Here is a 12720-nt window from a genome sequence, read left to right on the forward strand (position 1 = left end):
TGTATCATGGCCAGTGCTTGGTATATTCCTTTTTAAAAAAAATTTATTTATTTATTTTTGGCTGTGTTGGGTCTTCGTTGCTGCGTGCGGGCTTTCTCTAGTTGCAGCGAGCGGGGGCTACTCTTCATTGCAGTGAGCGGGCTTCTCATTGCGGTGGCTTCTCTTGTTGTGGAGCATGGGCTCTAGGCGTGCGGGCTTCAGTAGTTGTGGTGCACGGGCTTAGTTGCTCCACAGCATGTGGGATCTTCCCAGACCAGGGATCGAACCCGTGTCCCCTGCACTGCCAGGCGGATTCTCAACCACTGTGCCACCAGGGAAGCCCTGCTTGGTGTATTCTGACTTAGCAATATTTATCTATCTAATGGATGTGAAGTGGTGTTTCGTTAGGGTTTTAACTTATATTTCTCTTATTACCAAATAGCTTTGTCATCTTTTCATGAATTCTTTGACCTTTGGTGTTTCTTCCTCTATGAAGTGCTTGTTTCCACCTTTTGCTTTTTTTTTTCATTGTGTTGTCTTTTTCTTTGTGGGTGTTCTTTAGATATTCTGCATACTAACATGCTTGGTTACATCACCAGTTACATGTGTTAAAAATACGTTTTCTGGGCTTCCCTGGTGGTGTATTGGTTAAGAATCCACCTGCCAACGGAGGGGACACGGGTTCGAGCCCTGGTCCAGGAAGATCCCACATACTGCGGAGCAGCTAACCCCGTGTGCCACAACTACTGAGCCTGCTCTCTAGAGCCTGCGAGCCACAACTATTGAGCCCACATGCCACAACTACTGAAGCTCGTGTTCCTAGAGCCCGTGCTCTGCAACAAGAGAAGCCGCCGCAATTAGAAACCCACGCACCGCAACGAAGAGTAGCCCCCGCTTGTCGCAACTAGAGGAAGCCCCCACGTGCAGCAACGAAGACCCAACGCAGCCGAAAATAAAAAATAAAATCAAATAAATAAATTTATTACAAAATAAAAATTTTAAAAATAGGTTTTCCTAGTAGCTTACTTTTTTGTTTTCTATCCCAGGGTCATCACGATATTCTCTTAAATCATCTTTAAAAATTCTTTAGTTTTGCCTTTCATATATAAAGATCTTTAATCTACCTGGAATTAATTTTTAAACATGTTATGGTGTAGGGGAAAAAAATTTTCCCCATATGGTGTTAGATCAGCTATAGTTTCAAGGTGGAAAAATATTGAAGCTGGATTTCTTTCCCCACTGATCCATGCCATTTCTGTTAAAAGTAAATTTTTATGTATGTCGTGATTTGTTTCTTGACTCTTATAAAGTTTTATTAGTTATTTGTTCTGACTTGAGTACTCCCACTTTTTTCTTCTTCAGGAGTCTTTTGGGTCTTTGCTGTTTTGTGTAAAGTTTAGAATTAGCTTGTTAAGGTCCATATTAAACAAACTCATTGGGATTTTGATTGGAATTAAATTTAATCTGTAGAACAACTTGGAGAAAACTGACATCTTTACAATACTGAGCCTCTCAATTTGTGGAGGCAATTTATCTCCCAATTTATTTAGGTCTTTTATATCTTTCAGTAAAGTTGTATAATTTTCTTCACAGTTCATTGATCATCTCAGAATGATCATATAGTAATTAATGTATATTTTTGGAAAATTTTTTTCTCTATTAAACCTCATATATGGAGTGTCAGTTGGATAAAACGACTTTTCCTTTTACAAGGGTTGGCAAATTATAGCCACCTGTTTTTGTATATAAAATTGTATTAGATCACCACCAAACCCATTCAGTTATGTATTTTCTGTGGCACACTGTAGCAGCAGAGTTGAGTAGAGACAGAGTACACATGGCTTGCAAGCCTAAAATATTTAGTATCTGACCCCTTCCCCCCACCCCCAAAAAAAGCATACCAATTCCTGCTATATTTGTGTTGTCCCATTATCTTCAGGGAAGATGATTTTAAACAACAAAAACTACCTTTAATTGTAATCTGAGAGGTTATAACCAAACTGTTCTCATTGAAAACTTGAAAAAAGTGTGAACTGTGCTCTCTGATGTTAGAACTACTCAGCCTCCAGCATTGTCTAGCAGCTTCAAACATATATCTTTGTGTGTAGTCAAATCTAGACATCTGTCTAGTCAAACATAGTTAAGTTGTTACTTGGAAAAAAATGTTGATTAAAGGGATAAACTATATGACTTGTGAGCCATATAACATTGTAAAGTATTACGAAAAGATTTTTAGAAACATACTGTGTTGAAGGTCATAGTTGTCAGAAGTTTAGGACTGGGCTTGATAGCAGAGTTTACCATCGTATCATTTCATAGGTAAGGAAACTGGGTTACAGAAGTTAGATAATTTTGCTGAAGGTTGCACAGCCTATTATATTATTCTGACTCTAAGGTGTTTTTATGAGACAGGTAATAGAGCATAGTGGCATAAGAGCTTAGGCAGAACTCCATGCAAAGCTTTGCCTCTTGGTAGGTAAGTAACTGGGCAGCTTGCTGACACTCTGTGCCCCAGTTTGCTGATTTGGAAAACTGGAGAGACTAACCTGCCTTGCTTAGCGGGATTAAACAAGATCATATTATATGTAAGGTGTTCAGCAGAGTGCCTGGCACAAATGATTATTAGTTGTCCATACTGTCCTAACATACTTTCTCAAGAGAATTCTCTCAAGGTCTTCTGGATAGTAAAGAATGTACAATGTGAATATTCAGCTCTACTTTTAAAATATATACATACTTATGAATAATTTGGAAAAGACTATTATGTTTTCAAATGCTGTGACAAATTTTTCTGAATTAATTACTGAATTAAAATTTTCTGCAATTAATTACATCACTGAATTAATTTACCCTTTTCTTGAACATAGTCATGCCTTTAAATAGATTTTTTTCTCTAATTAGCTTAAGGTTTCTTGTGTTCTATTTATATATCCCATTCTCATACTTTATACATATAGGAGGCTTTTCGAGTTACATTATTGAAGGTCTTGTATTCTCCTTGACGGGTATTAATTTTGTGTTTGTGTGTGTTACTGTGTAGCTCTAGTTTTGGGAGGAAAAGAGGCATGTAGTCAGGTCGATGTCATTTTTAAAGCAGTATATGATTCAGGCAATATCCTTAACGACCAATGTAGTAACATTTCCTTTTTTTAAAATACAAGGGGGGAGCAGTGGGGAGCTTAGATTGACAAAATATTTTTATTGTCAAGTCCATATAGTCTCTTAGTGATTGCCATGTTGTAGGTTTTTACTTCTTGAAGGCTTCATAGCTGTAGTTGCTGCTCTCTTTTGCTCTCTTTGCTCTCATGTTAGTATTTTAATGATTCTTGACTGGGCATGTTAATTGCAACTCACACACACACACACACCACCCATGACTGAACAGACACACACACACACACACACACACACACAGACACACACACACACACACACACACACACACCCCACCCCCACCCATGACTGAACAGTCCCACACAGGAAAGAAGTCTAGTCCCCAATTCCAATTGTGCTTTCTTTGAGAAATACTGTTGAATAAATAGAAGTATTATATAGGCTAGGCCTGTGGTTTAAATATCTGTATATATCTGTATCTACATGTGTATCTATATAACATCCAGAGAACCCTTCCTTTTATTCTTAGAAACGTTAACAAAAAAAAACAAAAATGAAAGAACTGGCCATATAAAGGACTGGGAAGAACCCCAAATCTGACTCTCACTTCTCCACCCTGTCTCAACCTTGGCTGTCCCTGAAAGGCCTCTTTAGAGCACCATGTGTACTTGACAGGGCTGGGCAACATGTCAGTAAATGTCCTCTTTCATCATTTTTTAGAATGTTATCGAATGTATGAACCTAGAGACATTCTTTATGCCTAAAGCAATGATTTACTTTGGCCTTTTGCCTTTGAATGTTTCTGTCACTGATTTTTGTGAAGATGAAGATGCCACGATTAGTGAAATAAGCCAAATAGAGAAATACAAGTACTGCATGGTGTCACTTATATGTGGAAACTTTAAAGAAAAAAAAAAAGTCAAACTCCTAGAAGCTGTAGAAAAGTGGTTGCCAGGGATTGGGGGGTAGGAGAAATAGGAAGCAGTGGGTAAAAGGGTACCAGTTTTCAGCTATAAGATAAATTAGGTCTCAGGAGCTAATGTCAAATGTGACAAAAGTTGATAACACTGTACTGTAAAGTTGAAATTTGCTAAGAGAGTAGAATTAAGTGTTCTCGTGCACGTGCGCGCACACACACGCAAGATAAATATGTGAGGGGATGGATGTATTAACTTGCTGGGGGGCGTGAATCCTTTCACAATGTGTATGTATATCAAGTCACAACGTACATCTTAAATATCTTACAGTTTTATTTTTCATTTACACCTAAATAAAACTGAAATAAAGAAAAAAGATGACATGATTATCCAATTTCAGGGTCTTGGTTATCAAAGCCTCAGTCTACACAAAACCAGTGATGCTTTTTTACTGTTTACTCAGTAAAAGACATGGAATAAAAGTTGAAATGGATGGGGCTTCCCTGGTGGCGCAGTGGTTGAGAGTCCGCCTGCCGATGCAGGGGAAACGGGTTCGTGCCCTGGTCTGGGAAGATCCCACATGCCGCGGAGCGGCTGGGCCTCTGAGCCATGGCCGCTGAGCCTGCGCGTCCGGAGCCTGTGCTCCGCAACGGGAGAGGCCACAACAGTGAGAGGCCCGCTTACCGCAAAAAAAAAAAAAAATTGAAATGTTTAAGTTGCCACTCATATGTCACGAATAGTCATATTTTTAAACTGTTCTATGCAGTTGAGACTTTGAGTGTAATAAATCAGCTACTTTCATTTTGAATACTTTAAAAACTGTAGTGATTTGTTATTTATGTAGATATTCATGCTTTGATGTGATTTTAGGTTCATGCAAAATGGATTTTGGACACTGATGTTTTCAATGAATGGATGAATGAGGAGGATTATGAGGTGGATGAGAACAGGAAGCCCGTGAGTTTTCGTCAGCGAATTTCAACAAAGAATGAAGAGGTATTTGGTTTGGCACCATTTTTCTCACTTGGTGTTTTCTTCTTTCTTGGCCTGAATGTTATCAAATCTTCATTAATAAACTCTCAGCCATCAAGTGTATATAAAAATTACTAAATGGCCATAACAACCGTCTCAGGAGCTGGCATCCCCCAAAAAGGGGCATGAGCATCTCAGAGGGTCATTAAGATTTAAAGTGGCCCATGCAGTGTGCAAGGTAGTGCAACTGATTTTGTTCTCTAGATCTGAGTATTAATTTTGTGAACCAGATGTCATCACAGGGTAATTTAACTTAGCTGTTCATTTTCCAAGGGAAAACTGATTTAGTTTTAATATTTTTTAATAGCTTTGTTAAGGAACATATAGTAGTTAGTATGAAGTATAGGCCTTAAAGGTCTCATAGTTACAGTTCAGTCCTTTTTTCAGGTAGGGGGACTTGACATTTAATACTCTTTAATCCTTTAAGAAGCCCAACCATTTAAATATTTATCCGTGTTTCCTTATAAGTCACAAGTTGAGAGGCGGGTGTGGCACTAGAGGAAGACTTAAGACTGAGAAGAAGGCTTAGATGTGTTAGTGTTGGGTTATGACAGCTTCAGGTAGACACCTGCGATTCCGGAAGTCTTTTTTCACTGGGGACACTTAAGATTTTTGCTTTTGGTTTTGTATTTTAGTTTTTTGAAAAAAAACCTTTGAGACATATACTTTTAACCAATAATTTAGAAAGTGTAGTTCTTTCATACCTATTTTCAGCCCCAAGACTTTCTTACTGAAAGTCTGTCACACCCCATATATTCTTTATCTTTAAGAAAAATATTTAAAAACTGAGTCTTTTTCATATCTTTTTATTTTTAGCTCATCCCTGTTTGCTTTGGATATATATATTTTTTGCCTGCATTGGGTCTTGGTTGCTGCGTGTGGGCTTTCTCTCATTGCGGCGAGTGGGGGCTATGCTTCGTTGCGGCGCACAGGCTTCTCATTGTGGTGGCTTCTCTTGTTGCGGAGCAGAGGCTCTAGGTGCGCTGGCTTCAGTAGTTGCAGCACACGGGCTCAGTAGTTGTGGCTCGCGGGCTCTAGAGTGCATGCTCAGTAGTTGTGGCTCACGGGCTTGATTGCTTCGTGGCATGTGGGATCTTCCTGGACCAGGGCTGGAACCCGTATCCCCTGCATTGGTAGGGGGATTCTTAACCACGGCGCCACCAGGGAAGTCCCAATCATTAATGTTTAATTGATGTTTTAATCTCTGATTCGTTTTTCAACCTCAGATGCAATACTTTGGATCATTTTAGGTGTATTTTCTTTATTATGGTCTGTTTTATTAAATTGGTATTAAATTTATTATATACATGCTGACTTTTGTATGTTGATGTATGGCCTGCAACTATGCTGAGCTCGTTTACTAGCTCTAATAGTTTTTTTGTGGATTCCTTGGGGTTATCCATATATAAGATCATGTCATCTGCAAATAGGGTTAGTTTTATGCCTGTGGGTTGACTTTTAAATCATAAATTGCAGTCTTATAAAATTTTACCTCTTTTGAGTCATTTTCTCTTATATTCCTTTTAATGATGAACTAGGAGTAGTTTCTGGTACATTTTTTTTTCACAGGATCATTCAGCCAGTCTTTGTATTTCATTAATTTAATAGCATGTGTTTCATATTTTTCCAGTGGTTATTGAAAATGCTTTTCCCACCTGGGAACACAGAATTTGAACAGGAACAGTTTTTAGTTGTGAGGGGTTTGGGCATGTCTGTTTTGTAGCATAGTTTGAATACCTGTGGGATGGTTCTAATATATCCATTGATGGTGCATCACCTGGAAGGTCAGGGAAAGTCTCCTGACTGCTTACAGTCCAGGATGCTTAATGTTGTGCCTTTCATTTCCTCTGAGACATTGTGTTTGGTATTATCTTTGTGAAAACTCACCTTTGGACTAGGGTTTGTAGAAACTGAGGAGTCAGCAAAGCTAGCTGATATTTACTTCCATTTACTTCTTCCTAGCCAGTCAGAAGTCCAGAGAGAAGAGATAGAAAAGCATCAGCTAATGCTCGAAAGAGGAAACATTCACCTTCCCCTCCACCTCCCACACCCACAGAATCCCGGAAGAAGAGCGGGAAGAAAGGGTAAGAACTGCAACATAATTCAGAAGGCACTGAAACAGACGAAAGAACTTTGCAGATTTTTACATTTACATTGGACGTTTGCCTTACTTTGACTTGGTTGGAAGTCTTTGCTTTGATAGCTCATCTTGTTATGGCATGTTATCTGATGGGCATCTTATGTCATTTTTATACATTTCTATCTCCGAATAGAACGTTTTTTCTGTATCAGTGTATGTATTGAGAAGTGTGACTGGTAAGGAATTTAAGAAATTATATTCACCAGAGTTACTGTCCTTCTCCAGTTTTAACACCTGTCCCATACATGATCCAAATGACTTATAGAGGAGTTGAACCTCTGTCTGCTCCATATTCTGCAAATTGCAGCAGTGTAGTGCCTTATTCAGTAAGTCACGTTTGTACTTAGTGAATCTTGCTTGAGTGGAGATTTTGGTTTCTGTTGAATAGGTTGTTGTGAGGATTAAGTGAGACTTTAAAGACCTTGCACAGTGCCTGGCCTGAAGTAGATACCTGTAAATGGTAGAAAATACATAATAATTTTATGATTATGTACTAAGTAGATACTTAATAATTTCAGGGTTGTCTAGCTCAAAACATATTTTATTTTTTATTTATTTATTTTTTTTGCGGTACGCGGGCCTCTCACTGTTGTGGCCTCTCCTGTTGCGGAGCACGGGCTCCAGACGCGCAGGCTCAACGGCCATGGCTCACGGGCCCAGCCGCTCCACGGCATGTGGGATCTTCCTGGACCGGGGCACGAACCCATGTCCCCTGCATCGGCAGGTGGACTCTCAACCAGTGCGCCACCAGGGAAGCCCTCAAAACATACTTTAGACTTTTTTTTTTTTTGATGTGGACCATTTTTAAAGTCTTTATTGAATTTGTTACAATATTGCTTCTGTTTTATGTCTTTGGTTTTTTTGGTGGGGAGGCATGTGGGATCCTAGCTCCCCTACTAGGGATCGAACCCACACCGCCTGCATTGGAAGGCGAAGTCTCAACCACTGGACCACCAGGGAAGTCCCTCAAAATATATTTTAAGCAATTTTTCAGAGGTTATAATTTAGTTTTAGAAAATGACAGTTTGCAAAGTTTATTCTTTTCATGTGGTAGTAAATTTGTCGACTTTCTGGCTGTTGTCAAGTAGATCTTTACAGTGCAGTCATCTCTCCATCAGCTTCCTTTTGTGACTTTCTTCTCTAGCCAAATTTGCCTTTTGTTGCCCAGAACATGCCTTGAATCACGTTATTTCTTGAAGGGTAAGGTTACTTGAAGCATTCTTAACCATGCGTAGAAGCTTTTAGGGAAGTTAAGAAACTCTTATTTAGTTTTATAAATAATATTAATGAGTCAGTTACAGTTATAAAAAGATCTTTGTTATTTTATCAAGTCACATGTACTGTGACATAAAAATTAAAAGAACAAAATAGGTTTTTCTTGGGGATTATTGAGGGTAACCTTATCTCTTAAACTTGTATTCTGAAACTTACTGTTGATGTTTAGAGATTTCAGAGCTACCTGAGATCCCTGTAAAGAATATCATAACAACTTTTCCAAATGTTTCCGGGCCTGAAATCGATGTGCTACTCTCCCCTTTATGGGCTAAGATGGGCTGCCAGGACATGAGTGGTCACAGAACCAAAATGTGATGTCCGGGATGCTCACAGTGGTGGCATTTAGCCTCTACTCTGAGTATAAAACCCACCAAATTTAGTTTCCCCAAAATAAATGTATGTGCGTCCTTTAATTGAATGCATCTGCCTTCTAATGAGCCGTACTTTGCTCATTTAAGTCTCCCCTTAGAATAGTCTAACTAAAACATCTTGAAACCTGTTTTCCTAACATTTGTTTTATTCATCTTCCCTGCATCTTTTCTTCATTTTGAAGTATTTTACCTCCTTGCCACCTTTAGTTTTTCATAGGCTTAAAAAAAATTGTCATGTAATTTTTATTAAACAAATTTTTTTTACTCTGTATACCTTATTCTAACCTATGCCAACATGTGGTCCCTCTAAAAAGAGAACTTGGAGCATTCTCTCAGCAGTGTGAGGACTCAGCAAGCTCTTTCTCCATTCTGCCTCCCTTGTCGGTGTATTCTAGATTACTACCCCAAAATGGGAAATTTTTTTTCTTAAGCTTTTATGCTTTTACTCATCATCCTGAAACATTGCCAACTTTTTAGTAAATTGTTACAGTTCTCTTTCTCTGAGTTGTATTTTTGTGGTCCTTGTATTCATTTCTTTGTATTGGTACACATCACATTATATGAGGTAGTTAATGATTTCTGTCCTGAATTCCCTGTAATTCCTGAAGGTAAGGAATCATTCCATTCTTGTTTGAGCTTTAATATGCTTTCTGGCATGTGTTAGTTTTAAAAATAAATGTTGATTTGATTGAATTGGTGGTGAAAGAACAATGGCAATTTTTACAAAATATAAAAGTACCGTCCTAAGTGATTTTACTTTGCAGTTCCTGATGTTTGGATGATACAAAGAGCCAGGAAAATATGGAAAACCAAAAAAAAACCAAAAGCAGTCAGTTATTTGTATATATCTTTGAGAAAATTTCTTATGTAAGTGATTCTTTATGATCTGAGATAAAATATGTGCTGTATTTCCATAGCAGATATTTTTTTATTACACTAAGCACCTTTTAGGATACTGTCTGCAAATTTGTATTGCAGAATTTCTGTGGTCATTTCTTGTGCCCTATAAGTTTTCTTTTCCTTTTGACTGGTTAGATGTAATTTGGGGAATGTATCTAATTTTTTAAATTTCTGTTTGTCTTTTAAAGTGATTCTGAGCGTAGATTCTCTAACAGGGTAGTTAAAGCCTCTGAAATTGTTTACTGTAAGTAGCTATCGTCAGTCTTGTTTATGATTATGTATCTTTTATGTTTTAGCCAAGCTAGTCTTTATGGGAAGCGGAGAAGTCAGAAAGAGGAAGATGAGCAAGAAGATCTTACCAAGGACATGGAAGACCCAACACCTGTACCCAACATAGAGGAGGTGGTTCTTCCAAAAAATGGTTTGTATCCTTTTACCTAGACTATGAGAGTGTTAGACGTGATTTAATTATTCTCAGCCGTGCCATGGGATGATTCACTTCTTGCTCTGTGTCTCCAGTTCTTAACTGGAGACACATATAGTATGAATATAATAGACATATATAATAGTTTTCAAATATTAATAGATTCCCCTTTAAGGTTAACATATGTGAAATTCCCTCTTTTCCTGTCTTTTGGTATACTTTTGCTATTTATCGGGAAAACACACTGTGATCAAAAAGTTCTCGAAATTTAGTAATGCTTTAAAGTTAATGGTTTTAAAATCCCAACAGAATCAATATACGTATGAAAAAATGGAGTACGTGTCTATGCACAATTCAACCTATTTAAATCAGTTATTGGGAGGCAGATGTTAGACCTTTTTAACTGTGATTGTGGGTTTGTTTGTCCCTTTATTCCTGTTAAATTTTTTTGTACCTATATTTTCTTGTACTTTGAAGCTCTGCTGTTTAAGGGCATGTACATCTAGATCATCGTGTTCTGATGAATTGAGGCTTGTATTATGTCTCTAGGTGCCACAATAGTGCTTGTCTTGAAATCTAAGTTCTCTGATAATAATAAAGCCTCATCTCACCACATCCTTTTCATTAAATTTCTATGTTTTGTTAGTCCCCACTGTACTTAAGACTTCAGCAGTCCTATAAATTTTTTCTTACATTTTATGTTTTCAATTTGTACCTCTCTGGCATTCTTTTACTTTCACTCTAATTATGTAAAGCATTGCTTTTAAACATCAATTTGTGGAGACTTAGTTCTTTCCCCCAATATATACATTTTCTGTTTTTAATTGGAGTATGTAGTCCACTTAAATGTAACGTAATTATCTATATGGTTGGGTTTAAGTCTACAATCATGCTGTTTTTTCCCATTTGTCCCTCTCATTTCCTCTTTAGCTTTTAATGTTCTATTCTAGCCCCTCGCTATTTTCCTTTCTTTTCAAACTTACATGGTTTCTTTTATATATAGCATAGTTTTGTTTGTTTGTGTTTTTTTTGGCCATGCAGCGTGGCAGGTGGGATCCCAGTTCCCCAACCAGGGATCGAACCCATGCCCCCTGCATTGGAAGAGCAGTCTTAACCACTGGACCTCCAGGGAAGTCCCTATATATAGCATGGTTTTAAACTTCACAGAGCATAAAAGTCACCATTTTAAAGTATATTTTAATCACTCCAGTGGTTTTTAGTAAACTCACTATGTTGTGCAGTCATCACCACTGTCTTAATTCCAGATGTTTTCATCCCTGTGAAAAGAAACCCTGTACTTATTAGGAGTTAGTCCAAATTATTCCCTTTCCCCTTGTATTGGCAACCACTATACTGCTTCCTTTCTGTATGGATTTTCTTAATCTCTATTTGTTTTTTAGCTATATTTTTCTTAGTGATTGCTCTAGGGATTATAGTATATAATATATCCTTAATTTATCAAATCGATTTAGAATCATTGTTGTCTAGTTGAGATAAAAATGTATGAAATTTACGATAATATAATTTAACCTATGCCCTCTCCTGTCTTGTAATGTTTTCGTGTATTTTACTTTGATGTGTGTTGTAATCCCTACAACATTTTTCTTTTTTGTTCTTTTTTAAGTAGTCATTTGTATTTTTAAGAAATGAAAAATATAGTCATCTATAATGTTATATGAGTTTCTAAAAATCACCATGTTTTACAAAATGGGGCAATAAAAACCACACAAATATATTTTAAAGGTCATATAGAAGAGAAAATTCACAAAGGCAATCAAAAGAATAATCTTAAATAAAAACTATGAAGGTGGTGATAGTCTTAAGAGATAACCATCTAAAACTGGGAAGCTATAATAATTAATGTAGTATGGTTTAGACACAAGAATGGCTGCGTTCATCAGTGGAATAGAATGGCCAATTCAGGGACTTCTCTGGTGGTCCATTGGTAAAGAATCCACCTCCCAATGCGGGGGACACGGGTTCTATCCCTGGTTGGGGAACTAAGATCCCATGTGCTGCGGGGCAGCTGAGCCCGTGCACCTCAACTAGAGAGCCCCAGTGCTGCAAACTGCAGAGCCCATGCGTCCTGGAGCTCAAGCACAACTACAGAGCCCACGCACCCTGGAGCCAGCACGCCACTACTAGACAGAAGCCCTCGTGCCACAACGAAGAGCCTTTGTGCCCGCAATGAAAGATCCTGCATGCTGCAACAAAGACCCGTTGCAGCCAAAAAAAGAAAAAATAGAATGGGAAATTCAAATGTAGAACCATATTTGTGAATAAATTTAAATTATTATGAATTTAGCAACACAAATAAATGGGAAAAGATCAGACTGTTCCACAAGTCCTATAAATTTTAGTATTCTTCTTTGTATCATATATAAGAATTTAAACTTCAGGTGGATTAAAGTACTCAATTTAAAAACAAAACTGTAGGGGCTTCCCTGGTGGCGCAGTGGTTGAGAGTCCGCCTGCTAATGCAGGGGATGCGGGTTCGTGCCCCAGTCTGGGAAGATCCCACATGCCGCGGAGCGGCTGGGCCTGTGAGCCATGGCCGCTGGGCCTGCG

At 38.0% G+C, this 12720-nt stretch overlaps 1 protein-coding gene across 5 annotated transcripts in view; it reads left to right on the plus strand.

Annotated features, from left to right (window-relative positions):
- The window catches only part of SMARCC1 (SWI/SNF related BAF chromatin remodeling complex subunit C1), a 183114-nt gene that overhangs the window by 64136 nt on the left and 106258 nt on the right, over window positions 1-12720 (plus strand). For all 5 annotated transcript variants that reach the window (XR_008615791.1, XM_007101242.4, XM_007101243.4 and 2 more), the window contains 3 exons: window positions 4881-5006; window positions 7005-7126; window positions 10025-10149. Coding sequence is in view for 4 of the 5 variants with exons in the window: in XM_007101242.4 (XP_007101304.1) it covers window positions 4881-5006; window positions 7005-7126; window positions 10025-10149 (373 nt within the window). In the remaining variant the exon portion in view is untranslated. The remainder of the gene's footprint in view (window positions 1-4880; window positions 5007-7004; window positions 7127-10024; window positions 10150-12720) is intronic.

Source organism: Physeter macrocephalus, chromosome 18 (assembly GCF_002837175.3).
Source record: "Physeter macrocephalus isolate SW-GA chromosome 18, ASM283717v5, whole genome shotgun sequence".
NCBI classification, from domain to species: domain Eukaryota; kingdom Metazoa; phylum Chordata; class Mammalia; order Artiodactyla; family Physeteridae; genus Physeter; species Physeter macrocephalus.